Here is a 25,436-nt window from a genome sequence, read left to right as displayed (position 1 = left end):
CGATACCCAACCCCAGCATCCATCGCTGAATCCTTCTTTCCCCGACTTCTGCTTGCCCTTCCCAAATACTGAAATCACGCCGCACTGCGTAACTGATTACGGCCTTATATCATATCCCACCAGATCGGAAACAATCCTTCCAATCGACCCGGCGATTCTCAGCGACGAGACGCCTTGCGCATTGACATACAGTCGGCAAGATAGTGGCGTTAGCGGTTTCATATTCCCCCGATGAGCTGTCACAAGAATCAGACTCTATACGGGACCACTTTGCAAGCACTCCCGATCCTCAGCCTGGAAAACAGAGTACCAGTCCGGGAGCTGCTCCCTTGGACGATCCTCTTGATCAACAGACTCATCTTTCGCGTGCTCATACAACCGAACTAGAAACTGGCACGGCATCCACGTTGCAACACACTTGCGGTGACAGTAGCCAAGAGCTATCATTCAATAAGAGACGGACCGCGCCGGGGTACGATTCAGGACAGCCATCCAAAAGAGTTTGCGCCCGCACCACGCCAAGGGAGAATGTGAACACGCCCCTCATCCCTACGCTTTGTTCTTATTTCTTGACAGCGCCTGTGGACGACCGTTTGGAGTTTCTTTCCTGGCTGTTCGATGGTGCGCTTTCGCAGTGCATGTCTAGATTTCCAACCACCCCGACGGCTTCCAAAAGTGTCCCGTCCTCGACGAAAGGTCGGAAGGGTACGTCATGGGAGTCGGAGGAAATTGAGCTTTTGGTTCAGCTGAGGAAGGTAGAGAAGTTGCCATGGTCGGACGTGGTGAAGCGCTTTACGGCACAGTTTCCCGGGAGGACGGCAGGGTCGATTCAGGTGTATTGGTCGACCAATTTGAAGGATGTGTACATAATTCCATTACTGTGGACGATCCTTTGGTCGCTATCTCAGGAGGGGAGATGACGATTCTGGTGACCAGAATTTTTATGATTACGTAGTTAATACTAGTGTAATCCGCCCAGAAAAGCATGGCGTTGAGGGCATACGAGAGGAGCAAAGAGGTGTAAATCATTCAAAGCTCAACATTGACGCCATCAAGCAAACCTAGTCTGCTATCTCACGAGATGACGCCTCGGCATTTCTCATCTCATCATCAGTTGCAAAGGAGAATCGAGAGAGGCAGCCAGATTCTATCAAAGCATTCGCAATGAACTTTTCCTTGGTTATTTTCCCATTCTCTACAAGCGCTTTATTCTCCTCCATCTTTTCCAAGGCGTGATCGTATTTGGCCAACTGACTCACCTTCCACATTGCAAAGACATCAAGTGCTTCCGCGTCGTCAAATGCCTTTTCGTACCAAATGGATTATGATTTGATCTTGTGCTGGAAGCAGGAAAACTGACTGTGTCCCCTTGGGAACGTAGGACCCTGGGACGAGATATCTACTGGCGCGCTAACTACAAAAGGTACCGTCCTTCACCGCCTGGTGCACGGAACCACCTGATGCACGGTATCGCGTCACAACGCGAAAAACAACACAGATTTCAAAGCGCGATAAATCAGTCAAAATGGGTGCAATTGAGGATGCGATTGAATATTTGAATTCCTTAGGAGAATATAACAGATGAATATCACTTTGACTGCAAAAATGTTTGGTGTCAATCGTTCAACGCTCTCGAGAAGATACCGAGGTGTTACGGGCTCAAAAGAGGAGCAATACGACAATCAACGATTACTCAACAACCAACAGTCTCAAAAGCTTATACAATGGATAGATATGCTCTGTGAGCGCGGTATACCACCTACGCCTTCAATGATTGCAAATTTCGCGCATGAGATAACCGGTAAAAAGCCTGGAAAGAGCTGGGTTTCTCGCTGGTTAAAGAAGCATCCAAATGCGTTGATTTCTCGCTATTCTACGGGCATTGACAGCAATCGAAAAAGATTGTGCATGGAGTTAGGCTCTATATTTTGAGCTTATAAACCAGAAAATTGAGCAATATAATCTTCGACCAAATCAGATTTACAATATGGATGAGAAGGGCTTTGCAATTGGGGTTATGACAAAAGAAATAAGAGTTTTTTCTTGGCGTTTATATGAGAAGAAATATAAGCAGTTTCTTCAAGATGGGAATAGAGAATGGATTACTACAATTGCTTGTATTCGCGCTGATGGACTTACTATCTCTCCGGCTTTGATTTATATGGCCAAATCCGGTAATCTTCAGGATTCATGGCTTCAAGATTTGACAACACAAAGATGCTATTTTGCAGCTTCCGAAACAGGTTGCACAAATAGCGATATTGGGTTTCACTAGCTTCAAGAGATCTTTGATAAGGAAACCAAATCTCAAGCAAGCCGAGGATTACGCTTATTAATCCTCGATGGTCACAATTCTCACGTCAATATGAGATTTATTGAATATTGTGATAGAAACAGAATCTTATTGGCAATATTTCCGGCACATGCGACACATACTTTACAGCCTCTTGGTGTTGGCTTATTTGGACCTCTTGCCACTTACTATACGATGGCATTACGCAAATTTCTTGATGAAAGCCAGGGCTTGAGCCGTATTACTAAACGTGACTTTTTCGGCTTTTCTGGGCGAGTTGGGAACTATCTTTTACTAAGAAAAATATCAGCTCTACCTTCAAAAATACGGGCTTGATTCCTTTCAATCCGGAGATCATATTACAGCGATATAATGAAAAATCCACCAGCTGGCCAAGTTCATCTAGTTCTACAGCTTCAATTCTCTCAGCTGAAGATTGGAGATATATTCGTCAATTTGTTAAAGTGGCTGAGGGCAAAAATCCAAGCAAAAACATGAAAAAGCTAAACAATACGGTTATATAACTTTCTACAGAGGTTGTACTGCTCAGATTACGTCTTAAGAGCCTAGAGATGGCTCTTGAAAGAGAGAAAAAGCGCCGGATTAGGAAAAAGCCATTATTATTGGATTTACCTAACGAAAAGGAAGGTGGTACAATCTTTTTCAGCCCTTCAAAGGTTCAGCAAGCCCGAGAACTACAGCAACAAAAAGAGGATCAAGCCGCGCAGGAAAAAGCTAGAAAAGATGATAAAAGACTTCAACAACAACTTCTAAAGGAACCTAGAAAGCAATAAAAGCAAGAAAGAGCTCAAATCCGTCAACAAATACGAGAAGAACGCGCGCAACAGGCTGCTGAAAAACAACGCTAAAAGCTTGAGCAAAAAGCAGCTAAGAAAGCAGATTTACAGTTTCAAAAAGATGCCCTAGCTACAGCGAAGCCCCGTACGAGCCGAACGAACCTAAATTCAAAGAAATTGAATCCCAAACAGAGCACAATCAATAATATAACTAGGTGGGATCAGCCGGCAACCCTGGCTGTCTAAGAAATCCCACCTGATGGATATATCTAGATATATATATCGAAAGCTGTAGTTGGTTATGAAGTATCTACTATCTACTAGCAAGGTGGCTAATTTGGAAAAGTCCGTATATTAATCAATTGTTGGATCATTTAGGTGCTTCATCACTTATTACATTGACAGGAAGCTATTTCCTATATACATTATCCATCAACATCAACATCCTCATCGTTTCGGAATTCATTGAGTGTCTTTGAATTCCCAGTATGTCTCTTCCTGCATTGAATAACCTTTCTACTGGAACCTCAGAGGCTGGAATTGCTAAATAATCTCTAGCAGCAGCAGCCATTCTAGGATATTCACCCTTGTTTATCTGCCACTAATTACATAACCAATTCGGATCCCGTATGTTAGTTATTTATATTGACCTGAGGGCTGATAAGATAGTGATCAATATCAGAAAGTAGAGGTTGATTGAGTGGCTGTAACCTCTTTAGTAACCGGGACTCTACATCATTATAGTTAGTGTTGTACTCTAGTAGGGATTGTCCTATAGTTAAGCTTGATCCCATAGTCGCAACTGAATAATCACGGTGGAGGTTATCATGGAGAGCTTTAAGGATCTCCCTCCTAGTAGCTTCATCTTCCAGTTCGTCGAGGAGGAGATCACCTTTGACGCGAGGATCCAAGATAAGGGCAGTGTAGTATGTATCAGAAGCATCCATAAAGGTATAGTACTTTTTATACTTCTTTATACCTTCCTTCACAGCCAATGATATATCTTCGTCAAGATCTAGGAATCTCTCCTTGCGCTCGGATGCCTCATCGAGTAAATCATAAAGTTTATAGTAGATTGGGATCACAAGACTAATTTGAGGTTTCTTTTCTGATATGAACAGAGTTAACTCATTGAATTTTGAAAGGATATTGTGGATCTGCGAGAGCCGAGATCAGTCCATTGTAGTAAACTAAGGAAAATCTGTCTGGAGTTGTAGAAATTTATCGACCTAGCATCTTGCCTTCAACGCGTCGTCTAACATTCGGAAAGTGGAATTCCATCTTATATCAACGTCATATTCGATATATTTGCTTGAGAGATTAATAATCTTGCAAACCTTATTCCATTTTTGCCTTTGTTGGGGACTTCGGTGTATCCAAAGGGCTAGGATACAAATCCTTGCTAAAGATTCCTGAGACACAATAGATAATTGTTCCCCTTCCTTGAAATGATCATATACAACATGTGCTTCCTCCATGTTGCTAGATTTTAAAGTCTTCAGGATATCTTTGACAATGAGATTTAATATGTAAGCTAAGCAACGGACGTAACTTTCTAAACCGTGGAAGAGAGGATTAACTCCAAGTTTTTGCCTTAGATTTTAAGATAAAATTAAAACCATCTTCTCGTTGTTACTGGCATTGTCTCCAGTTATTGTAGTCAACTTAGATTGAAGGTCAAGTTCTAGAAGTATATCCTCAACTGCTGCAGCCAGATTCTCTCCACTATGTGGTACTAAAAGTTCTTTGAATTTAAGAACTTTTTCTCGATAGTCAAAACTCTCTGTAAGCCAATGGCTAATTATCCCTAGGATTGGAAGGTGGATTTTGCTTGTCCAAATATCAAGAGATAAGGCAATTGTTTTGCAAGATAACCTAAGTTTATCCTTCAACTAAGCATGTTGTATATCAAAGTTATCCATAATCCGTTGTCGGAGGGTATGCCAAGAAGTAAATAGAAGTGCGATACCTAGGATATTAAAGAAGATCTGCTGAAATTCTAGGGATTCAATTGTTATAAAAGATTATTTATCAATAATAATCTAGTGGAGGATATCCTTTTCTAGCTGTTGTTAGCAAGTAAGGGTTTCTTCCTTTTTTGCCCATAAGCTAGGCAGAGTTCCCGTTAGACTTTTGATGGGTTCAGTGATTGAAGCACCAGGAGAATAAATAGAATGCTTTTATAAGAGATGGAGTGTCATATTGCCGGTAGAACTCTGCCACTTTGAATCTGTTATAACCCAGCTACAATACTTGCCAGTATCTTTGTCCACAATAGCACACTGAATATCTATATGCATCAACTTCTATTTCTTGTGCTTCTTTGTATACCACTCACGTGAAACCTTATGCTTGCTAAAGTAAGTCTAGAACCATGCTTCCTTTTTAGCTATAGGTAGGAGATTTCGGGAGGTATATGTAATAATTAAAGAATCTACTGCTCTTGAAGTTGTTGGACAGGATAATGGCTGTGAGGTAGATTCTGAAGGGTTTATCTCAACATCAGGGATGCCAAGAAATGAATTGTATTCTAGCTATATAAGTATAGATAGAATCAGCGATTTAGGGGATGGACTTGAAAGTCGGTCTTCAGGTCATGCTTCATTGTCATAACTGTCGTTTAATACAAGGTAGTTTTGATGTTTGCCCCAGATTTCCATTAGATCAGTAGATAGCAGGTAACAGAACTAAGCCAAGTAAAAGAAGCTATACAGTATAATTGGCAAATATAATAGCTTAAATGCAATTAATTCAATTTGACAGGCACTATAGTTGACTCGTATATGAAAGGACAAGCTGGAGAAGAGAAAGGATTTTACAGTGCGAGGTGTCCTAAACCTTCGCTCTCTTAGCAAACGTGACATGTCACAATTAACTAGTCCTGTCTCGTATACGATGTGATAGTGACTATCTTGTCGTAGACTCTAAGGTCAAGAAGATTAGATCTATCCAAGGGAAGTTTTTCAAGGAGCACGTGACTAATAGACGATATTCGCGGCGGATACAGATATCGAATATTTATTCGACCCTTTTTGTACGGCGGATACGAATATCGAATATCACTATATTCAGCCGATATCTGTATTCGCACCAGCCCTAAGAACAAAGATGGTACCGTATGTCGCACATAACTATGGGAAGCCTCGCAGATCCTATGGCCGTGTGGCAGGGCGAGTGTTTCAGATAGCGAACATCGTACGGAGGACTGTGTACATGTTGTCAAATTGTCAATGATAAGATTAGCAATCGACAAGTGACAGAGTGGGACTCCGCATGTAGAGAAGCATTCATGAAATCTCGACAAGAAAAAGTCAACTTTCACGAAGGACTAAACCCCCACCGCCCAACCAGGTTATTCTTCATACTGGATAACGGGGAGCAGATCCAGCACTCATAAGGGGCGCTGTATGCAGCCAGCCCCAAGGTATTCAGGGAGGAAACAAGCGTCGATTTCGGCATAAGCAATACACGCCCTAGACGACTATGCAATGTTTCAACATGCTTCGTGTTTCATTGATGCTGTACTTCTTTAATGAGACATTTGATGCTATACACGTTCCTTCCGACGGCTAAATTTAGGACGGGTAGATCCAGCCACGGAAACACCTCTGAAACATCAAAGAACCACGAGCTTGCGTAGATCTGCTTGACATTTACAGTACTTGAAACATTGCTTCAAAGTTCGAACTGGTCCGGACGTATCAGGGTTGTCGTGAATTGGGGTTTTCTGTGACTTTTGCTCAGCATCAAAGGCGCATTAGGGGATGAATGACCCCTTTAATTAAGCCGGAGATAGTATCTTAAGGTAGAATAGCAGGAAACAATGACTTCTCGGAATCTAAAGAGTAGTATACCCTCTCTAAATGGCGATCATCTGATACGTGACAGATCGTCTACTCCGTAGTCCTGTGCTCAGTTTAGCCGGTTTGTCTTCATCTGGCAGTCTACGAGGCTAAAAGGGGGGTTAGGGTTGAACGAAACAATTAGGCTATGAAACAAGCGGAAGCACAGACCCTTTACGACGGACAAACTTGTGATAAACTAAATTCAAAATCGACTATCGAATTGTGCTAGTTTATTTAACTATGGATCAATCAATGATTCATCACTCGAATCTTTGGCCGCAAGCACTGTAAGCCTCCTCACCATGAATGTATGCGCTGCTCACAGTCAACCAGAGATAAGATGTCGAAAGGCCATGGCAGCATAATACCCAGGTTTATTCACCGGCATCGCACTAATGGGAAATAGGCAATGCACGGCGACAGCCTAGGGCGCGCAACATGCGTAGGCGCCAATCACGGCGGGAATCGACTGGTAGGCTGAAACCCCAGGCTCGCACATATTCTCGACCTGAAGACAGCCAAGGTTTACTTCACGAGTCACATTGCCTCAGATCGACAGACTCCGTACGGTTCATAGACTCTGGTGGTTAAATTGAGTCCGAAGATGATCTGTTGAGCAAACGAAGTACACAGCTTGTAATTAGTAATATATATATGTATGTAATGTATGTATTTCTGTACGCATCACAGACTAGCTAAATATGGTTCCGTCTGGTTGAATCTCCAATATGATTGGCTTTTATCTCGTCCCCGCTGCCCACGTGAGCTCGCAAGACCTCCCGCAATGGTTGGAGTAAAGTTACCGTCTTGTAACCCGCTTACCTGGGGCTTTTCATGGAGAAGGTATATTTGTCAACTTGATAAGAGATCGTACATAATCCAGGTTGTCAATACGGCCGATATGAACCCGAGATGGTTGTCTCGACCGGTAAGTTTATTATTATTTATATATGCATACATAGAAAGTTCCAAGTACAGACTCGAAAGCAGTGGCTCTCAGCGAGGCATACTCCGGGGCAGAGACTTCTGCCAGAAAGCGCCCACGGCGCCCTATTAAATGGATCCCATTAGGTGGATCAAGTCACTTAACCATACTATGTAGTAAACCACGGAGTTTTAAGTTGAGGATGTTCAAAGCTTCATACCATGTAAGTTAAATCGGTGTTTATTACCGGTCCGGTCACCGCAAAGGACTTCGTATGTATCATACTCTGGTAGTGTGGTACTACAACGGCAAGTGTCCAGTGCGCGGTACTAATGCGACGATCTTTCAAACTGCGTATTTGGGTCAAATGGCTACGAGTCATCAGCTTCTTCCTTTTTTCTTCCGTCGCCAAATTGCTATTTTTGTTTACATTTATTGAATTAATCAAAACACTTTCAGGTCACGCTGCATCGTCCAGCAGATCGCACTTGTGCCGTGCCGTGTTATTGTTAAAACGTTGAAGAGGCTAACCGAGCGGACCGTCAGCCCAGAGCCATAGCCACGTACTTGTCTAGCGCTCGGCATCTCAGCTGGGCTGCTTTTCCTTTCCCACTTAACTTCTCCTCCGTCCAAGCTCAACCACCAACAACCTCCAAAAGATCGCTCTCAGCCCATCTCACCCGAACCACTCACATTGAGCCATCTCTTTCTACAGCCACCTGCAACGACTACACTTCTCCTCTTCCTATTCCGCCTCGACTTCGCACCTCGACCGCCTGAAGAGAGCGCCGCATCCTCATTCCGTTTGTGCAGGCGCAAGCCTTCCATACCAGCGACACCAGCGTTACCACCTCAACTCTAATAATCACAATTTTCGCAGTCGACGAGTCTTCCTCCAAGCGACTCGCTTTTAATCTTTATAAACTTCACACGGCACGTGGAATCAAAATAAACGAGAAGAAAAAACGGTATTCTTTGTTACTAGTCTTCAGACGGCTTCGAGCCACCGCGGCTAGCTTGGGGTTTCTGAATCGGTGACACCATCAAACTCTTGGGGGCGGGCGGACTGGACCTTTTTATCTCATCGGCACTACCACCAGTTGATTGTTTTTTCTTTTGCCTTAACAACGTCGAGCAAATATTCATAGAATCGGTCGTCATGGGGGGTTGTGTCAGCTCAGAGTCCAATGCGGACCTCGAACAAAAGAAGCGAAGTCAGATGATCGACAGAAAAATAGAGGAAGACTCGAGACGATTACGACGGGAATGCAAGATTCTACTACTCGGTACGCTTTCGTGGGTTTGATAGGTGAATGCTGAGATGAATACTAATTTCTGGGTGCAGGCTCCGGCGAAAGTGGGAAATCGACCATTGTCAAACAAATGAAGATTATTCACCAGAATGGATACAGCGTCGAAGAGCTGACAATGTACCGACTGACCGTCTACAAGAACCTTCTCGACTGCGCCAAATCGTTAATCGAGGCCTACGAGCATTTCGATATGGAGCCGACTAGTCAGAAAGTGCGGGATTTCATCACATACATTTCCGAGTACAACATAGATCCCGACCCTTCTATACCTTTAGATCCGAAAGTTGGCGATGCAGTGACGTTTATATGGAGTGATCCGTGCACCGCTTCCGTTATGGAGCACCAGAGTGAATTTTACCTAATGGATTCGGCACCTTAGTATGTCCCTTTCTGATTTCGCTTGAGAAAGTCGAACTGACGGTGAACAGCTTTTTTGAGAATGCGAAGCGAATAGCTGCACCAGATTACATACCTAATGAGGCCGATGTTCTTCGGGCGCGTACCAAGACGACCGGTATCTACGAGACGAGGTTTACCATGGGTCAGCTCAGTATACAGTATGCTTCACTCTTGACCCTTAAAGACGCAATTCTAATTCGACTATAGCATGTTTGATGTCGGTGGACAGCGCAGCGAACGGAAGAAATGGATCCATTGTTTCGAGAACGTCACATCGATTATCTTTTGCGTCGCACTTAGTGAATACGACCAGGTTTTGTTGGAGGAGAGCAATCAGGTATGCAGTCAGAACTTCGTGGCAAAAAGAAAGGTGGAGCTAATGGGTGTTTAGAATCGAATGATGGAGAGCTTGGTTCTGTTCGACTCGGTAGTCAACTCGAGATGGTTCATGCGCACGAGTATAATCTTATTCCTGAACAAAGTCGATTTGTTCAGGCAGAAGCTCGGTCGATCACCCCTCAGCAATTACTTTCCAGATTATTCCGGAGGAAACGATGTCAACAGGGCGGCAAAGTATCTATTATGGAGGTTTAATCAGGTCAATCGGGCTCATCTCAACCTATACCCTCAGTACGTTCGCAACTTCTTCCCAATCCAACCATCCGCATACTGACATCACTTGTCTACAGTCTCACACAAGCCACCGATACAACTAATATCCGTCTCGTTTTCGCCGCCGTCAAAGAAACCATCCTTCAAAACGCCTTGAAAGATTCCGGTATCCTATGATAATGATGATATCCCAAATACTTCTTGCTGGCCAACGTCGTATCGTCTTTTTTTTTTTCTTTTCTTTTTCAACTTTTTTGCATGCCACTCTTAATGAGTACCTTTCATTTTTCTTCTTTGGGTTAAGGAGCGTCGTGTTATTTCATTTTCTCTTTATTACTGCAGACCCTTTTAACGATCACTTTGAGGTTTTTGTTTTCTCCCATCAGCCTCGACGCCAAGAATAATCTTTGTGCTTCCCATTTGATATCCCAAGGACCATTTCCACGATCTTCTTTTTTTGGTTTCTCTCCTCATCATACCGAATACGGTATCGGCGTTTTGTTTTGTCTTGTCTTGTTATGTTCTTTTCTGTTTTTGCTATCTTCTTACTGGAGGCGTTGTCCTAAAATACAGCTCATTCATGATGGAAATTTTTTTTTCTTTTGCTGTCATTACGTCCAAGCAATATTCCTCATATTCCCAGTGGGAAATAAAGATTTTCTCAGTTTTTTTTTCCTTTCTTTTTTTGATAGATAAGCGAACTCGAAGGCTTATACTATTACAAATCGAATTCCTTGGACTATACATATACCTACCTACCTGCTAATGCCTTGTCATGTCCTTGTCATTTTAAGTAGGCTTCCTGTTGGCAATAACTTATCCTCTCTGGGCGTAATCTACGAGCGATCGACCTCCTGAACCTACTCTTTAATTGTCTTGTCTTCACTTAACGGGCTGCTAAATTCTGCTTAGGGCACAAAAGGGCCACTTAACTCCGATGAATGTCCCTCTTTCTTGCAGAACGATGGGTATAGCCCAAAACGGTTTGTGATTGGTTGACGGCGCCGGGTATTCTAGGTATGACATCATATCGAGCTTTAGCTGACTTAGGGTTATTATGGATCGAGTACAAGAGTTACTTGGGAGTATGTGTGATCTCGTAGCATCTTGGATGTTATTTATATGTCATTGACGATGTGGTGGATGAGCGTATCTCTATCTAGAGTTGCGACATATGACTCTTCCATGGAGTATTTATATGGACATCCGCATTCAGCTCCGGTGTCAGACATGCTAGATACTAATAGCTGGCTAGACGAGGTACGTCATTTGCTACAGTTATCAGGCCATTAGAGTCCTTTGCATATAACGTCCTCCGTACCTTGATGCTATCTGAGGCGTTCCGGAGTGGTCCGGCATAACACTTAGTCATGCTTACCTAGTTAAAGTAAGTCAACTTAAGTTAGCTTACCGCAAGTGGCACTTTTCGATTACTACTCCATGGTCGCAGGTGTCTATGTTAGCTTTCATGACAGGGTTAGCCACGGCTACTGTCTAAAATAGGGCGATGCTTTTTAAATGTACTTGAACTTGGCTCTGTGTGTATATACATCTCAATATCAATGGAAAACAGGTGTAGTTGTCGTTGTACTCTCAGATACAGGACTCCACCTCCGCACAACCCGGTCTAGACCAGCAACGACACTACGATAGTGGCACTGATAAAATGATAGGCCCCACTGGCCATCGTACGACTCTCAGGACATGAAGCTCAATCATTGCACATAGTATGATTGTTATTGTTATTTGATAGAGGTATTAGAGGATAGCTTCTTCCTTCTTTTGGCCTTTTACTTATCTGGGAAGCTCCGTGGGACGCGCCACCTTCCCGCTGTCTGAACCGTGCCTACCCGGTAGAAAGAGACAAAAACAGGTATATGTATGTTCTACCCCTCACTCTGGTGTAGCTTCATTGTTTCTCCTCTTCATCTCCCCTGTTCTCTCTGCTTTGGCATGTGATTTGTTCTTGTCTTGCTTTTCTTTGCAACGTTCGAGTTTGTTATATCTGCATCATACCGATTGAATTTCTTCGTCGAGAAATAAAACAGAACGAACGAGATAAGATGTCTTCGAAACCTCTATCGCGAGAACGCAAACCATCCATTGGTGTCCCCGTGGCCGAACTTCAGGCTGTTGGCCCTGGTTTCAGCCGTCCCAAACACAAGAGAACGTTCACGGGCTTAGGTCCTGTCGAGAGCAAGCTTGTCGAGGCTAGTATTCCGGAGCATCTCCGAGAAGTGTGAGTTGTCTACTCGAATGTCCTGCCGACGATTAACGCTGACTGTGAATAGATGGAAGAAATATGTATGACTCCCAGAAGCTCAGTTATATCGAACGGAAATTGCGAAACAGGAACAGCTAACACTTACCACCACGTACAGTCCGCTACTGGGTTTGAGAATAAGGATGAATTCGAGGTAATCTTGGCTCATATCAGGATACACCGGCAAAGCTGACTCTATACAAGCGGGAATTTGTTCGACACGTCGAAACGACCTTGGCACGCTCGCTCTACAATTGCGATGATCTGTGAGTGTTCCAGCGGAGACAACATAAAATACATGCATTGCTTATACACCTGTTAGAGCGGCCTACTCCGGTACCGCCCTCGCATTTCGTGATCGCCTGATTATCGAGTGGAACAAGACACAACAGCGCCAGACTATGGTCGATCAGAAACGCGTTTATTGTGAGCGGCTTTCTCAACCTGGTAGTATCCATGGCAACGATATGCTGACTTGCCAGATCTGTCGCTCGAGTTTTTAATGGGTCGTGCTCTTGACAATGCTATGCTGAATGTGGGCAAGAAAGAGACCGCAAAGGGTAAGAAAGAAATCTATCTCAGATCATACACAGAAACAACGTTGCTTATCTCCCGTCAAAACAGAGGGCCTGGAAGAGCTGGGCTTCCGAATCGAAGATGTCATCAATCAAGAACATGATGCCGCACTTGGAAACGGAGGTCTTGGTCGATTGGCTGCTTGCTTCCTTGATAGTATGGCAACACTCAACTACCCAGCCTGGGGTTACGGATTGCGCTACCGGTACGGTATCTTCAAGCAAGAGATCATCGATGGTTATCAGGTTGAAATTCCAGACTATTGGCTAGATTTCAATCCCTGGGAGTTCCCACGCCATGATATTACAGTCGACATTCAATTCTATGGTCAATCTGTCCGGCAGGAGAACGAGGATGGCAGTATAACCTACAACTGGCATGGTGGCGAGATTGTACAAGCTGTCGCATACGACGTGCCAATCCCTGGCTACAGTACGGAAACCACAAACAACCTCCGATTATGGTCTAGCAAGGCAAGCAGTGGCGAGTTCGATTTCCAGAAATTCAATGCCGGCGAGTACGAACTTGCCGTATCCGATCAGCAACGCGCCGAGACAATCTCAGCGGTCCTATACCCCAACGATAATCTTGAACGCGGTAAGGAGCTTCGATTGAAGCAGCAGTACTTTTGGTGTGCCGCCTCTCTGTATGATATTGTGCGCCGATTCAAAAAGACAAAGCGAGCCTGGAGTGAGTTTCCGGATCAGGTCGCTATTCAGCTTAATGACACTCATCCCACACTTGCCATTGTCGAATTGCAGCGCATTTTAGTCGACCTGGAAGGTCTTGAATGGGACGAAGCATGGAAGATTGTCGTCGAGACTTTCGGATATACCAACCACACCGTTCTACCAGAAGCTTTGGAGAAGTGGTCTGTTCCCCTCATGCAGCATCTGTTGCCACGACACCTTCAGATCATATATGATATCAACTTGTTCTTCTTGCAACAAGTGGAAAGGAAATTCCCCAACGAGCGCGAGCTCTTGGCTCGAGTCTCTATTATCGAAGAATCTCAGCCCAAGATGGTGCGCATGGCCTACTTGGCCATTATTGGCTCTCATAAAGTCAATGGAGTTGCTGAACTTCATTCTGATCTCATCAAGTCGACAATCTTCAAAGACTTTGTCAAGATATATGGTCCAGATAAATTCACCAACGTCACAAACGGTATAACCCCTAGAAGGTGGTTGCACCAGGCAAACCCTCGACTGTCTAAATTGATTGCGTCCAAGCTGGGTAGTTATGACTTTTTGACTGATCTTACGCTCTTGGATGGTATCGAGCGCTATATTGACGATAAGGAATTCCGTACGGAGTGGGCAGATATCAAGACCGAGAATAAGAAACGACTTGCAAAACACATCAAAGACACGACTGGATATACTATCAACCCGACCTCCCTGTTTGATGTTCAAGTCAAACGTATCCATGAATACAAGAGACAGCAGCTTAACATCTTTGGTGTGATTCATCGATACCTGAAGATCAAATCAATGACTCCAGAAGAACGCAAGAAGTTGGTACCCCGTGTGTCAATCTTTGGAGGCAAAGCGGCTCCTGGATACTGGATGGCAAAGACCATTATCCACCTGATCAATAAAGTGGGCCAGGTCGTGAACAACGACACCGATGTCGGTGATTTGCTCAAGGTAATCTTCATTGAGGACTACAACGTAAGCAAGGCCGAGATCATTGTGCCAGCCTCGGACATTAGCGAGCACATCTCAACAGCTGGAACAGAAGCGAGTGGAACTAGTAACATGAAGTTTGTGCTCAATGGAGGGTTGATTATTGGAACATGCGACGGGGCCAATGTGAGTTGAAACGATGAAAAGCTTATAATTATTTATGTTCATGACTGACGTGAACAGATCGAAATCACTCGTGAAATCACCGAGTCGAACATTTTCCTCTTTGGAAATCTTGCCGAAGACGTCGAAACCCTTCGCGAGACTCATCGATACAAGGGTTTCACATTAGACGAGGACTTGGCCAAAGTATTCGAGTCCATTCGATCAGGCACCTTTGGCGATCCCAAAGCATTCGAATCATTGATCGCCTCCATTACTGATCACGGAGATTACTACTTGGTTTCTGACGACTTCAAATCGTATATCCAGACCCAGGCTTTGGTTGACGAGGACTTCCTGAAACAGGATGAATGGATTGCCAAGTCCATTACCAGTGTTGCTCGAATGGGATTCTTCTCGACAGATCGTGTGATTAACGAGTATGCAGAGAGTATCTGGAACGTGGAGCCACTTGTGGTTGAGTGAGTGATTGATCTCTAAGCGACCTTCATTCGCAGCGAGCAACAAGAGGTGTTTGTTCGGTATATTTCCATTGGCACAGTATTCTTAAAAATTTATTGATTAGTTGATACAGTTTATATATAATGATGATGATGATGATGATGATGATGATATCATATCTCAATTGATTACTCTCAATAGGCACCTACATAAATGATTTGTGTTAAGCATGCCCTTGGTGTTATCCCTTCGTGGCTTTTCTTTTGTATGGGTTGTTGGCTGGTGATCGTCATTGATCGCTTAATAAGCTCGATTTAGCCCTGGCGGGTGATGTGCTTTAACTTAACCTTACTTTTCTCCCTTGACTTGTGGAAATCTCTAAGACCTAAAACTGCATCGCGGGGGGGGCCAAAACGAAGAAAAAGGGAAAGTCTCGATCAGATCCTTCTGCAGGTTGCATTTTCGTATTTCCCCATCACATTCTCTCGCTTTCTTTGAGCGTCCTTGGCGTCTTTCGATGGCCTGATCATGAGTGACGATGGTGGCATGCTGTATTCTCTGCGTTGAAACTCGGATCCGACTACAGTATCTGATTTGCGTTGCTCCAAATTTCATATGCGCGCAGCAAGCAAAATATTGTGGGACCCGTAAGGAATTAAATCAATATTCTCGCATCTACAGACACGTACTGCAATTGGAGAGATAGTGTGTCTATGAGGGAGCTGAATCGTATTGTTCCGATTACTTGAAAGGATTTAGTATCTGCCTTTACATCACTCGATCTGTGATTTCCCCACGGCCAAGCTACAACACTATCGGCTTTGTGTTACGCGATCTCAGTGACACCTTTCTATGAGTACCATGACCTCCGGCTTCTACGAGGGGGGTACCAATCCCTTACACTACGCTGAATACTACCAAGACTCAAGGAAAAAGGCTTGTGCGGTATGTATGGCATATTCGTCGATGCTGTGTAAGCTTGCTATCTAACGTGCAAACGACTTTGTCTAGGCATGCAGACACAAGAAGAAGCGATGTGATGTAAATTCCAATCGCCCCGACTGTTATCTAAAATTTCACTGCGTATTAACTGGTTGCATAGGCCCTCCGCCCGTCTTGTTCGGCGTGTATTAAGAGCAATATCGAGTGTGTGTACTCGCACCAGGCGAACTCGTCGAGGGCGTCCGAGTCGTCTTTTTCATTCAATCTACCCACTTCGACTGATGTCGCTGAACCCAGTACCACTGCGATTTCTACTTTGCCGTCAATTGCTCCAATAGGGTTCTGGGATGTTGACTCTTTATTACTCCCTTCAAGAACAAGTGGACTTAATGCACCAAATGGGCTCTCGCCTCGCCTCGAGCAGGATGTGCATGCGGGACTACTTGAAGGTTACGAGGTCGTGAATCACCCAAACGTTTCACCACATCGCGTCGAGCCCTTGTTCAGCGGGCCTCAAATGTTCGATGCCGTTGAATTTCTTCCAAGTGTCAACTCTGACTCTCCTACCTCGTCTCCGACGAGCAGTGTCCTGCCTTCGCAGTCACAGCTGCTGGAGCTAACTCGTATCTTCTTCCAACAGCATCATCCATTGTTACCGTGTATCCATGCACAGGCTATCCTGGATCGGATCTCGGACCCTCAATGGGCGGAGTCGTCTCCCTTGATGTGGAGTATTCTCGCTACTGTTGCGCGCAGTAGCGAAGCAATCGAAATTCTAGCTCAGCGAAAAATGTGGTATGAACGTGCCATGTTCTTATATGAGCGGAGTGTAGTATCCAACGTAGGTTATATTCCATTCACGGCAAGAAGTATTACTGAGATAAAATCATAGGGAGATGTTTTGCGGAACGTCCAAGCAGCAGTCTGGAACGTCTATCTCCAATTCATGGAAGGTGACATCCTACAAGCTTCTCTGCGCCTAGCCCAGGCTTATACACTGGCTTGCATGCATGGATTTAATCGAATAGACGATGATCGTAAACCGACACATGTCAAAATACCTCTTGCTCATGCCATGGAGGAAGAAGAATGTCGCTGGACAATGTGGGCTTTTTTTCTGCTGGATCGACATATAAATTACCTTCACGGTGTACACTTTGTCGTGAATGATCACATGTTTTATGTGAATTATCCTTGCAATAACCTGGCGAATTCGCCTTCGATCGAGATTGCGGTAAGTCAGAGAAAAATGCTGAGAAACCTCAAGTCTTCCCTCTCATCCTCATCATCTCTGCACTCATAGTAAACCCCAATGGCGAAAGTCTAATTATCTTCTCTAGGATGCCGAGCTATTTTCCCGAGACTTGGAATTATGGAGTCTAACACTTCCCCCGGGCAAGTCAAGCGGTATGCCAATAACCCGTCTCTTCCAGAAAGCCGTGGTCCTCCTAGGACGAATTGTCGAATACGAGAATATCGTACCCATCGATGCCGACCAAAAGCAGAGGGCAGCCGAGTATCTGAAATTGCAATCCACCCTGGTTCAATTCTGGATTCCCGTATCCACGCATCTATCCAATGCCTTCCATGATCCATACGTTACCTGGCTCAACATTATCCTACACACCTGCTCCATCCTACTAAACTATCCCGTATCAGTTTGCGGCAAAACGGACGGTTTACCTAGTAAATTCGCCCAAGGCTCTGCCAATCATCAGGGGTTTTTACGCGCGTTTCGCGGCGTACAAGCAATCGTGGATTTACTCAAACAACTCCTCACAGCCAACCAATCGTTGTCAACACTTCTCAACCCGCTTTTAGCGCCATCATACTTTTTGTGTTGTCGGTTCTTGGTTGCCAGATGGCGTCAGACACATGATGAGTCCTATCGGATTCAATGGGGGTTGGTTGTTGACTTGCTTGGTCGTATGGCGGATAAAGGGTTTCATCTCGCCAGGTTGTTTAAAGATACTGTTGCACGGGATGTGCAGACTGGAGGACCAGCGGGGCCTTTGGTTCATTTGGGACTTGAGGATGGAATGGTAGAATAATCATCTCTAGATGGAATGTTCAGATATCGTGCATGTCAATGCAACAACTCTTTTCCGGAACCATGAATTCTCTGATCAAAAGATTCCAATAGATTTCTCTATTACTAAACATAAAGGTGCCAGATCGAAGGTTGGAAATAGTGAATATTGTCTCATTTATTGCAAAATACTACCTATGCATCAAATATGCCATATACTGGGAAGAAAAGGCCATATACCTAGCTATGAATGAAAAATTGTGCTAAACGTAGCATGAATTTCCACACCAAAACGCACACGCTGTATTCTATGTAATATGATAGATAATTTGTCAAAAGACTTTTGGATTTGTTGATGTGGGATCCTCAAGATGTAAACTTGTGCTGCTTAGCAAACGCAGAAGCAATCAGCAATGTACCTGCACATGCAAACATCCACCACCATCCATTCTGAAGACTATCCGCATACGACGCAATAACCTCAGTACGCAAGTCTCCCGAAAACAGTTTCCGTACTTGCTGCACATCCTCCAAGATAGTCTCAATCTGTGAAGCCGGGATAGCCAGATGAGTAAGTTGACTCCGCAGCTTGTTCTGGTAGACAGCAGCAAAAATGGCGATACCAAAGATATCACCCACAGTCTGCATGAAAATGACCAATCCCGTAACGACGCCGATGAGCATGGGTTCAACAGATGCTTGGGCACTGATCAACAGACCTTCCATAGCTGCTCCCAGGCCGATACCAAGAATGATTAACTCAATCACCGCTTCTGCGCGACTGGTAGTTGCGTTCCAGCGTGTGATGAGGCCGATGATCAAGACTTCGAGTGCGGCGCCAACCCAGGCGTTTGCTAGGCTTATGCCCCATTTACTCGTTACCCATCCCGCCACGGGGTTGCCAATGGCCAATCCCAGCATCAGAGGTAACAGGCCAACGCCGGCAATAGTGGCCGAGTCACCAAAGACGAGCTGGAAGAATTGCGGCACGTAGTACATCATGCCTAGTAAGCTCGCGCCGTAAAAGAATTCAGCCACAAAGATGGCCATGATGCTGCGATTGCGGAAAAAGATTGGTGGAAAGATAGGATCGTTGACGAAGTGTTCGAAGATACCGAAAAGAATGAGGAGGACAACGCCCCCTACCAATGTGCCGATAACTTGCCCGCTCTTCCAGGGGAAATTCACACCTCCCCATGAAATTCCTAGTAGAAGCATCGTCGTCGCTCCGATCATCGCGACAGTACCGATGTAGTCATATTTTCGAGCCTTTTCGGCGTAGTTGACAGGGGTACGCGGTAGTCTGAGCACGAATAAGGTGATGAGCAGGCTGATTGGGGAAATGCAGAGGTTAATGTAGAAGCACCATCGCCAAGTAACGTATCTGTTGTAGTCAGTTATGTATCTATACTCCTGGATGGATTACAGAGGTCTACTTACTGTGAGAAAACACCTCCGAGAAGAGGACCAACAACATCCGCAATACCCCATACAAGTGAAATAAAAGAAAGGTATTTTCCCGCATCGCGCAATGCGACTAAATCCGCAGTAATAATCACCGTGACCAACCCATATATACCACCACCGCCAATTCCTTGAACTATGCGAGAGGCAATCAGCATGTTCATGCTGCTAGATCCACCACATAGACCGCTACCCAGTATGAATACCAGATTAGCAAAGATGAAGAGATTGCGACGTCCAAAGATCTCGGCACATTTGCCGTATACAGGTAGACAAAGTGCGAAAGAGACTAGATACCCTGTTCCGAGCCAGGAGGAGTCGAGGTAGGAGTTGAATTCGGAGGCGATGATGGGGACTGCAGTGGCTACGATGTTAAAGTCTAATGCGGTTAGGAACATTCCTACATTCAGTCTTTGGATATAATCCGTTAGTATGGATACAATGCGGGAAAGTAGGGATTAGTTTTGTGACACGTACCCTAGCATGACAATCCAGAACTGCTTCACGCTCAAGCCAGCTTTGGCTCCGGGTCGACTATCATCAAGAAGGCCATTTTCTTTGTTTCCATGCTCAACCGATGGATGACCATTCTTCTCAAGGTCCACCTCCGTGGTTGAAGATCGACGATGGTCTGAAGAACCTCCATCTCCTGGAATTTGCACTTGGGTGTAATTTTCCTGCACGGCAGCAGTCATAATTCGTTCTTCTGAGTAGCTATGTCTATGATGAGTTGTATTGTTGCGAGTCGTGACTCAGGGAGGCGAACCAACCACTACACTCTGGGCTGAGACTTGAAAGTGATATCTTCGAATAGGGAACTTTGCAGACGACCTTGGAGTCCTTAAAATTTATTCCTATGCCCACAGGCCAATTATCAGGAATGTCAACTTTGGAAGGCGACGACGAAACTTCAAGTGAATTATAGGAGCCCTTGAACATTGGAAGCTGTGGACATCCCCGAGAATTACAATGAAATTCCAGATTAATAATTACTTCCTTTCAGCCCGCAAGAACAGGCGGACTTCCTAGGGCTGGACGTTTCCGCCGCCGCCACGGGTCGGCGATGTATCGTTGGTAAGCTCTCCGCCCAAACATGACCGACGGCAGTCGATACAACACCTGGGCAGTGTATGATTTTCAGCTCCACATCTAGGGCTATAGGATGAATTGCTTAGCGGCGGAGACTAATGCATGCATGTCGGAGTTTTCCACTTTACAGCGGAGTTCAAGTGGGTCAATTCCGCCTGGGTCCCCACGCCGCTCCGGTTCTACTACGTTCTAGTCCTAACTCCAGCTATACATGGACTCTAAAGGGTCTGCTGATGTATGTGGAAGGTTATGGAATCAGATGGAATCTCTATGCCGAGTGAGTGTCCCGGAAATCGTGAATATGTCTTTTTGTTTCGTTCATCAAGCAAACATGATTAATCCAGCGAGACAAGTTTTAACTTTTGAGGCTCAAATATTCTAAGCTTTGCATTCAAAGTACGTTAGGGTTTAACTTTGATCCCGGTCTCGGACACAACTCTATCATATTTACAATTTACTATACTTGATCTGCAAGGAAATCATTCGCAGATTTGATTCAAGATGAGCTGCGTTTTTCATATTCACACATGGCAGCGAAGTAACGGAAGAAAAATATCATATGGCTTCAGCCTTTCCCCTAATTACTCGAACTACCTAGTCTTCCTCCATCCCAAGAAACTTTGTTTCATATGGTCTGAGAAAGATGCAGTCAGACCATGTAGAAGACCTTTCTTGCACGGATCCTTCAGATCGAACGTCAGCGGCGCCTCGTATTCAGCGTATATCTTACTCAGGGTCTTAAAAGCCAATTCGCACTCCTTGGCCTGTCGGTGATCACTAATGCCCCCGCTAAGTATCTCCCGAGATCCAACCGCATAGGCACCTCCCGGTTGGTCGAAATAGCTCAACGCCAATTGTCCATGCGGCTCACCGTTGGCAATGTCCAGGCTCACTGCGAAGTAGTCCACATCAATGAGTGGGGATCTCGTGTTGTTCAGCATATAATTGACTGCGTGGACTTTGCAGGTTGTGGCTCCACAGCCGCCTGATGTGGTATACTCAAACCAGTCAATGCTATCAAGTCCTGCGTCCGGGGAGCAACGACTGGTATCCGTTCCTGGTTTAGCGGGTAACCACCTAGCTCCGTTATTGTTAACTACTCAAAGATGTTTGGATTGAGTACGTAACGAAATTTCTACCTACCATCCAAAACTGAAGTAGCCCGTAGGCGTCGCGTAGCAGTAGAAATTCGCTGTGTGGAAGCTGCTATCCCTCGGGTGGTCTGAACCATTGAAAGGAGATATAATTACCGAGGTGCCATGGAAGAGAACTTGTGCCCAGACAGATGGGACTCTCGAAGTCAGAAGAAGTAGAAGATATTGCAAATAAGCCATGGTAATGGTAATCGCACGTCTTGGCATCTCTGGATGATATTGTGTAGATGTTGGAAAAAGACAAAAACACGAATGTACTAAATTAACTGCGAGCGAGTATCCTCTCGGAGAAGATGTGAATGACTGAATCAACTGAAAAAGTTTGTCAGAATCCCAAAGACTCTGGAATTTATGTTTCGGATTTTGATTTCTTGTTTAAGTGTCTAAGTGCAGCCAATGACGTCTGATGTTGTCCATGAAAGTGCCTCTGAACGCTAAATAGGTATACCTATTTTGCTTGTGTCTTACCCGGGTTCGAATCCTAGTCGACATGTGGCACGTATCTACAAGCTGTATAGCTGGCCTTTGGAATTGGTCTGCTAGTCGATGTCTCACATCGTACATCGATGAGGTATGTATATTTGCAGTAGGCTCCTGCATCAACGCTGATCTTCAGAATGTTCGAGGCCGCTCAAAAATTGGAATCCCTGATGGACCATGCAGGTCTTAAAAATCACCGACGTTGATGATATGCAGATTCGAGTACCCACGTTTTAGTCTCCGGGGGATACTCCACCTGAAGATCGAAAATTAAACTTTGTTCTTAATCATGTATGGTAACGGTATGTAATGGGTTGTATCTGACGGAACATGTATTGATCAGCAGGTGTGTACACTCACAAGACAGAATGGGAAATAAAGCTTTGATTTCTCTTTGGTAATCTCTTAATAGTCATGGGTATATCCTAGCTGTAACTCTTTTGCGAGAATAGACATTCAAATATTAAATTGGCTCGGTGCTCACTGTTATATGTCCAGAGAGGATATACTGGGAATGCATTTAATGGATTCAGCAGTGTAAGACCTACCGAGACCGGGAATACTCTTCATTAGAGATATCATTGATTATTTTGACAGTCTCGTAAGGAGTTTGCAAAATCGCTCTCTCAACTCACCCATCCAAGACGAAATGCTAGACTCAAACCCCAGCGTCATTCAATTTGGTCCAGCTGGCCAACGCAATGTACCGCTCATCTTGTTTCACGACGGTGGTGGTACCACCATGTCGTATCATTATCTTGGTGACCTGAATCGTACTGTGTATGGAATTCATGATCCTCGATTCATACATGGACGTCCATGGCGAGATGGTATCCCAGAAATGGCTCGAACCTACGCCAACCTGGTAAGATCAGTTGTACCACGCGGACAAGTCATACTAGGAGGTATTTCTCTCTATGGCTAGTATGTTCCAGATATCTATTTACTAACTGCTCAACAGGATGGTCCCTCGGTGGTTACCTTGCCCTGGAGACCGCCAAAGTGCTCGAATCAGCAGACGAACACAGCCACTGTATCGAAATCATTGGTATCATTATGCTGGATAGCCCTTATCCTAACCGGGTTCCAAATCCTCCGAATACAAGATTGCAGCCCAATAGGCCCTTTCTTGAGAAAACATGCCCCCCAGAACTGTCAATGCTAGTGACCAGATCCATGAAACGTGTCGGCCAAATGATTGACAAATGGTCAATCCCAAGCTGGTGGGAGGATAACGGAATTCAGCCTCCACCCATCTTCCTCTTGAGATGCACACAGATGGTTCCGGTGCAAAACTCGGATGCATCTATGACTTCTTCCGATTACTCTTCTGATACCTCGAATGAGAGCGAGGAGAGAGTTATTGTCGCCGTTGACCGGTTTAGAGCTCATAGACTTCTGGGATGGGAGCTTTATCATGATACTGAATTTATTAAAGCGGTGTTTGATGTTCCAGGACATCATTTCAATCTTTTTGCAAAAGAGAACGTAAGTACATCGATTCGTCCTTTAGCATGCCTGACAAGAAAAAAGTTAATACGAGACTTTTTTTTCTAGAGAGATACCACAACCATGCAATTAAAGCAAGCCTGCAAAATGCTAGAACTGCCTTATTACAATAATCGGCAGATAAGCCGGACTCAGTAAAATGAGCCTACAAAGGGGTGCGGTGAAGGATAGAAGGTACCATGACGCACGATTTTGTGTCTTTTCTTCGGTTTCGTGGTTGATGAAGAGATGTGTCCACTAGATTTCGGTGAATTTGTCTATAGAGACTGGTAGGAAACGAGTGAAATGTTCAAATAAAAGTATTTCCTTCTTTTATTTTCAGCTATCAACTATCAACTATCAATCATTCCCATACATTACATTTAATTTGCATTTCAGTCGTCTTCATGAATGTACCAGTGATTTGAAAACGCTGATGCCCTTTGCTTCAAGTCTCCAAAGATTGCATAAAATCAAGAGCGTATAAACTTCAAGACCACCGGAAAAGCAATCTAGTTGACTTTCTCTCACTTAAGCAATCTCCCTCCGTTTGATTCAATAATTGATCCCGTACAAAAGCCATCTTTCATAGCATAAAGGTAAGCCTCAGCCACATCCTCCGGTTTCCCGACTTTGCCAACCAAAGTTGCGCTAGCCATACTCTCGAGAACACTGTCAAGTCGATCCGCGGAAATATCATTAAACAGTTCAGTATGTACAGCTCCTGGAGCTACACAGTTGACACGAATTGGCGCCAAATCCACTGCGAGACCACGCATCATACCCTCAGTTCCAGTAGAGTACGCCACTACCGCTGTCCAATTAGGCATAGGTTTCAAGGATTGTGAGCCGCTGGTCAGGGTAATAGATGATGTTGAAGATTTTTTCATATAGCGAGGAGCTAGTTTCGAAAGTAAGAGTGGTCCCATAAAGCGAACTGTACCCATGCGTTGAATAGTATCCACCGTGAGGTCAGGTACTGGTGTAACTTTGATTGCATCTCCCGCTGTGTAGATAATATGGTCAAGGAGGGCTGGATCATCTCGCTGGTCATCTGCCCTTTCACTGGGTGAGTTCTTAGTTACCTGTGCCAGTAATTTCGCGATATTCTCATCCAAATTCTCGGGAGTTCCCAGGTCGCATGTGTAACCATTGATTCGAGCGTGATAGGTAGGATCAGGGTATGCTTCCCTCAATCGTGATAAGGCGTTTTGAAGCTTGTTTTCTCGAGAACTTGAGATAATCACTGTGGCTCCATGTTCAAGAGCCGCTTCAGCCACAGCGAAACCTATACCGGATGTGCCCCCTAGGATGAGCACGCGGGATCCGGCGAGTTTGGACATATATTTCAAAGGCATGCTACCGGCCATTGGGAATGTGTGAAAAACTCAATCAAGAACTAAGACTGTGTGTTGATTCAAGTATAATTTCAATTTAAAACTGAAAAGGTACATAAAAAGAAACGAAAAAGAAACCAAGGGGGTGTTTCGACTGTTTTATATATGACCCACTGTC

General features: G+C 44.6%; 8 protein-coding genes across 8 annotated transcripts, besides 6 other annotated features; 4 read left to right on the top strand and 4 right to left on the bottom strand.

Moving 5' to 3' along the window:
• Positions 1–1,596: 1,596 nt before the first annotated feature.
• Positions 1,597–1,896: a mobile genetic element.
• Positions 1,897–1,924: 28 nt separating this feature from the next.
• Positions 1,925–2,554: a mobile genetic element.
• A 960-nt stretch (positions 2,555–3,514) lies between these two features.
• Positions 3,515–3,691: a mobile genetic element.
• A 31-nt stretch (positions 3,692–3,722) lies between these two features.
• On the bottom strand, positions 3,723–4,568 carry TSTA_088170 (uncharacterized protein; the record flags this gene model as incomplete). Its single annotated transcript, XM_002478499.1, has 2 exons — positions 3,723–4,179; positions 4,351–4,568. The coding sequence occupies 2 exons, from the start codon at positions 4,566–4,568 to the stop codon at positions 3,723–3,725; spliced, it is 675 nt and encodes a 224-aa protein (XP_002478544.1).
• Positions 3,729–5,306: a mobile genetic element.
• A 3,713-nt stretch (positions 5,307–9,019) lies between these two features.
• On the top strand, positions 9,020–10,361 carry TSTA_088160 (G protein complex alpha subunit GpaB; the record flags this gene model as incomplete). Its single annotated transcript, XM_002478498.1, has 6 exons — positions 9,020–9,146; positions 9,206–9,551; positions 9,602–9,730; positions 9,780–9,909; positions 9,964–10,202; positions 10,262–10,361. The coding sequence occupies 6 exons, from the start codon at positions 9,020–9,022 to the stop codon at positions 10,359–10,361; spliced, it is 1,071 nt and encodes a 356-aa protein (XP_002478543.1).
• Positions 10,362–10,679: 318 nt separating this feature from the next.
• Positions 10,680–10,719: a microsatellite.
• A 1,528-nt stretch (positions 10,720–12,247) lies between these two features.
• Positions 12,248–15,299, top strand: TSTA_088150 (glycogen phosphorylase GlpV/Gph1, putative; the record flags this gene model as incomplete). The annotated part of the gene is made up of 8 exons (XM_002478497.1): positions 12,248–12,423; positions 12,476–12,488; positions 12,566–12,601; positions 12,652–12,713; positions 12,770–12,873; positions 12,930–13,007; positions 13,072–14,837; positions 14,895–15,299. 8 exons carry the CDS (start codon positions 12,248–12,250, stop codon positions 15,297–15,299), a joined length of 2,640 nt encoding a protein of 879 aa, XP_002478542.1.
• A 116-nt stretch (positions 15,300–15,415) lies between these two features.
• Positions 15,416–15,447: a microsatellite.
• Positions 15,448–16,734: 1,287 nt separating this feature from the next.
• On the top strand, positions 16,735–18,268 carry TSTA_088140 (uncharacterized protein; the record flags this gene model as incomplete). Its single annotated transcript, XM_002478496.1, has 3 exons — positions 16,735–17,058; positions 17,110–17,451; positions 17,558–18,268. 3 exons carry the CDS (start codon positions 16,735–16,737, stop codon positions 18,266–18,268), a joined length of 1,377 nt encoding a protein of 458 aa, XP_002478541.1.
• A 344-nt stretch (positions 18,269–18,612) lies between these two features.
• Positions 18,613–20,405, bottom strand: TSTA_088130 (efflux pump antibiotic resistance protein, putative; the record flags this gene model as incomplete). Its single annotated transcript, XM_002478495.1, has 3 exons — positions 18,613–19,630; positions 19,687–20,121; positions 20,188–20,405. 3 exons carry the CDS (start codon positions 20,403–20,405, stop codon positions 18,613–18,615), a joined length of 1,671 nt encoding a protein of 556 aa, XP_002478540.1.
• A 984-nt stretch (positions 20,406–21,389) lies between these two features.
• On the bottom strand, positions 21,390–22,133 carry TSTA_088120 (uncharacterized protein; the record flags this gene model as incomplete). Its single annotated transcript, XM_002478494.1, has 2 exons — positions 21,390–21,876; positions 21,943–22,133. 2 exons carry the CDS (start codon positions 22,131–22,133, stop codon positions 21,390–21,392), a joined length of 678 nt encoding a protein of 225 aa, XP_002478539.1.
• A 949-nt stretch (positions 22,134–23,082) lies between these two features.
• Positions 23,083–24,080, top strand: TSTA_088110 (uncharacterized protein; the record flags this gene model as incomplete). Its single annotated transcript, XM_002478493.1, has 3 exons — positions 23,083–23,338; positions 23,395–23,921; positions 23,991–24,080. The coding sequence occupies 3 exons, from the start codon at positions 23,083–23,085 to the stop codon at positions 24,078–24,080; spliced, it is 873 nt and encodes a 290-aa protein (XP_002478538.1).
• A 246-nt stretch (positions 24,081–24,326) lies between these two features.
• TSTA_088100 (oxidoreductase, short chain dehydrogenase/reductase family) lies at positions 24,327–25,291 on the bottom strand (the record flags this gene model as incomplete). The annotated part of the gene is made up of 2 exons (XM_002478492.1): positions 24,327–24,433; positions 24,496–25,291. 2 exons carry the CDS (start codon positions 25,289–25,291, stop codon positions 24,327–24,329), a joined length of 903 nt encoding a protein of 300 aa, XP_002478537.1.
• Positions 25,292–25,436: the final 145 nt, after the last annotated feature.

The sequence above is a fragment of the Talaromyces stipitatus genome, genomic scaffold, assembly GCF_000003125.1.
Source record: "Talaromyces stipitatus ATCC 10500 scf_1105507295527 genomic scaffold, whole genome shotgun sequence".
Classification (NCBI taxonomy): domain Eukaryota; kingdom Fungi; phylum Ascomycota; class Eurotiomycetes; order Eurotiales; family Trichocomaceae; genus Talaromyces; species Talaromyces stipitatus.
Note: the sequence above shows the minus strand (reverse complement) of the source record. Positions and strands in the feature narration are given on the sequence as shown.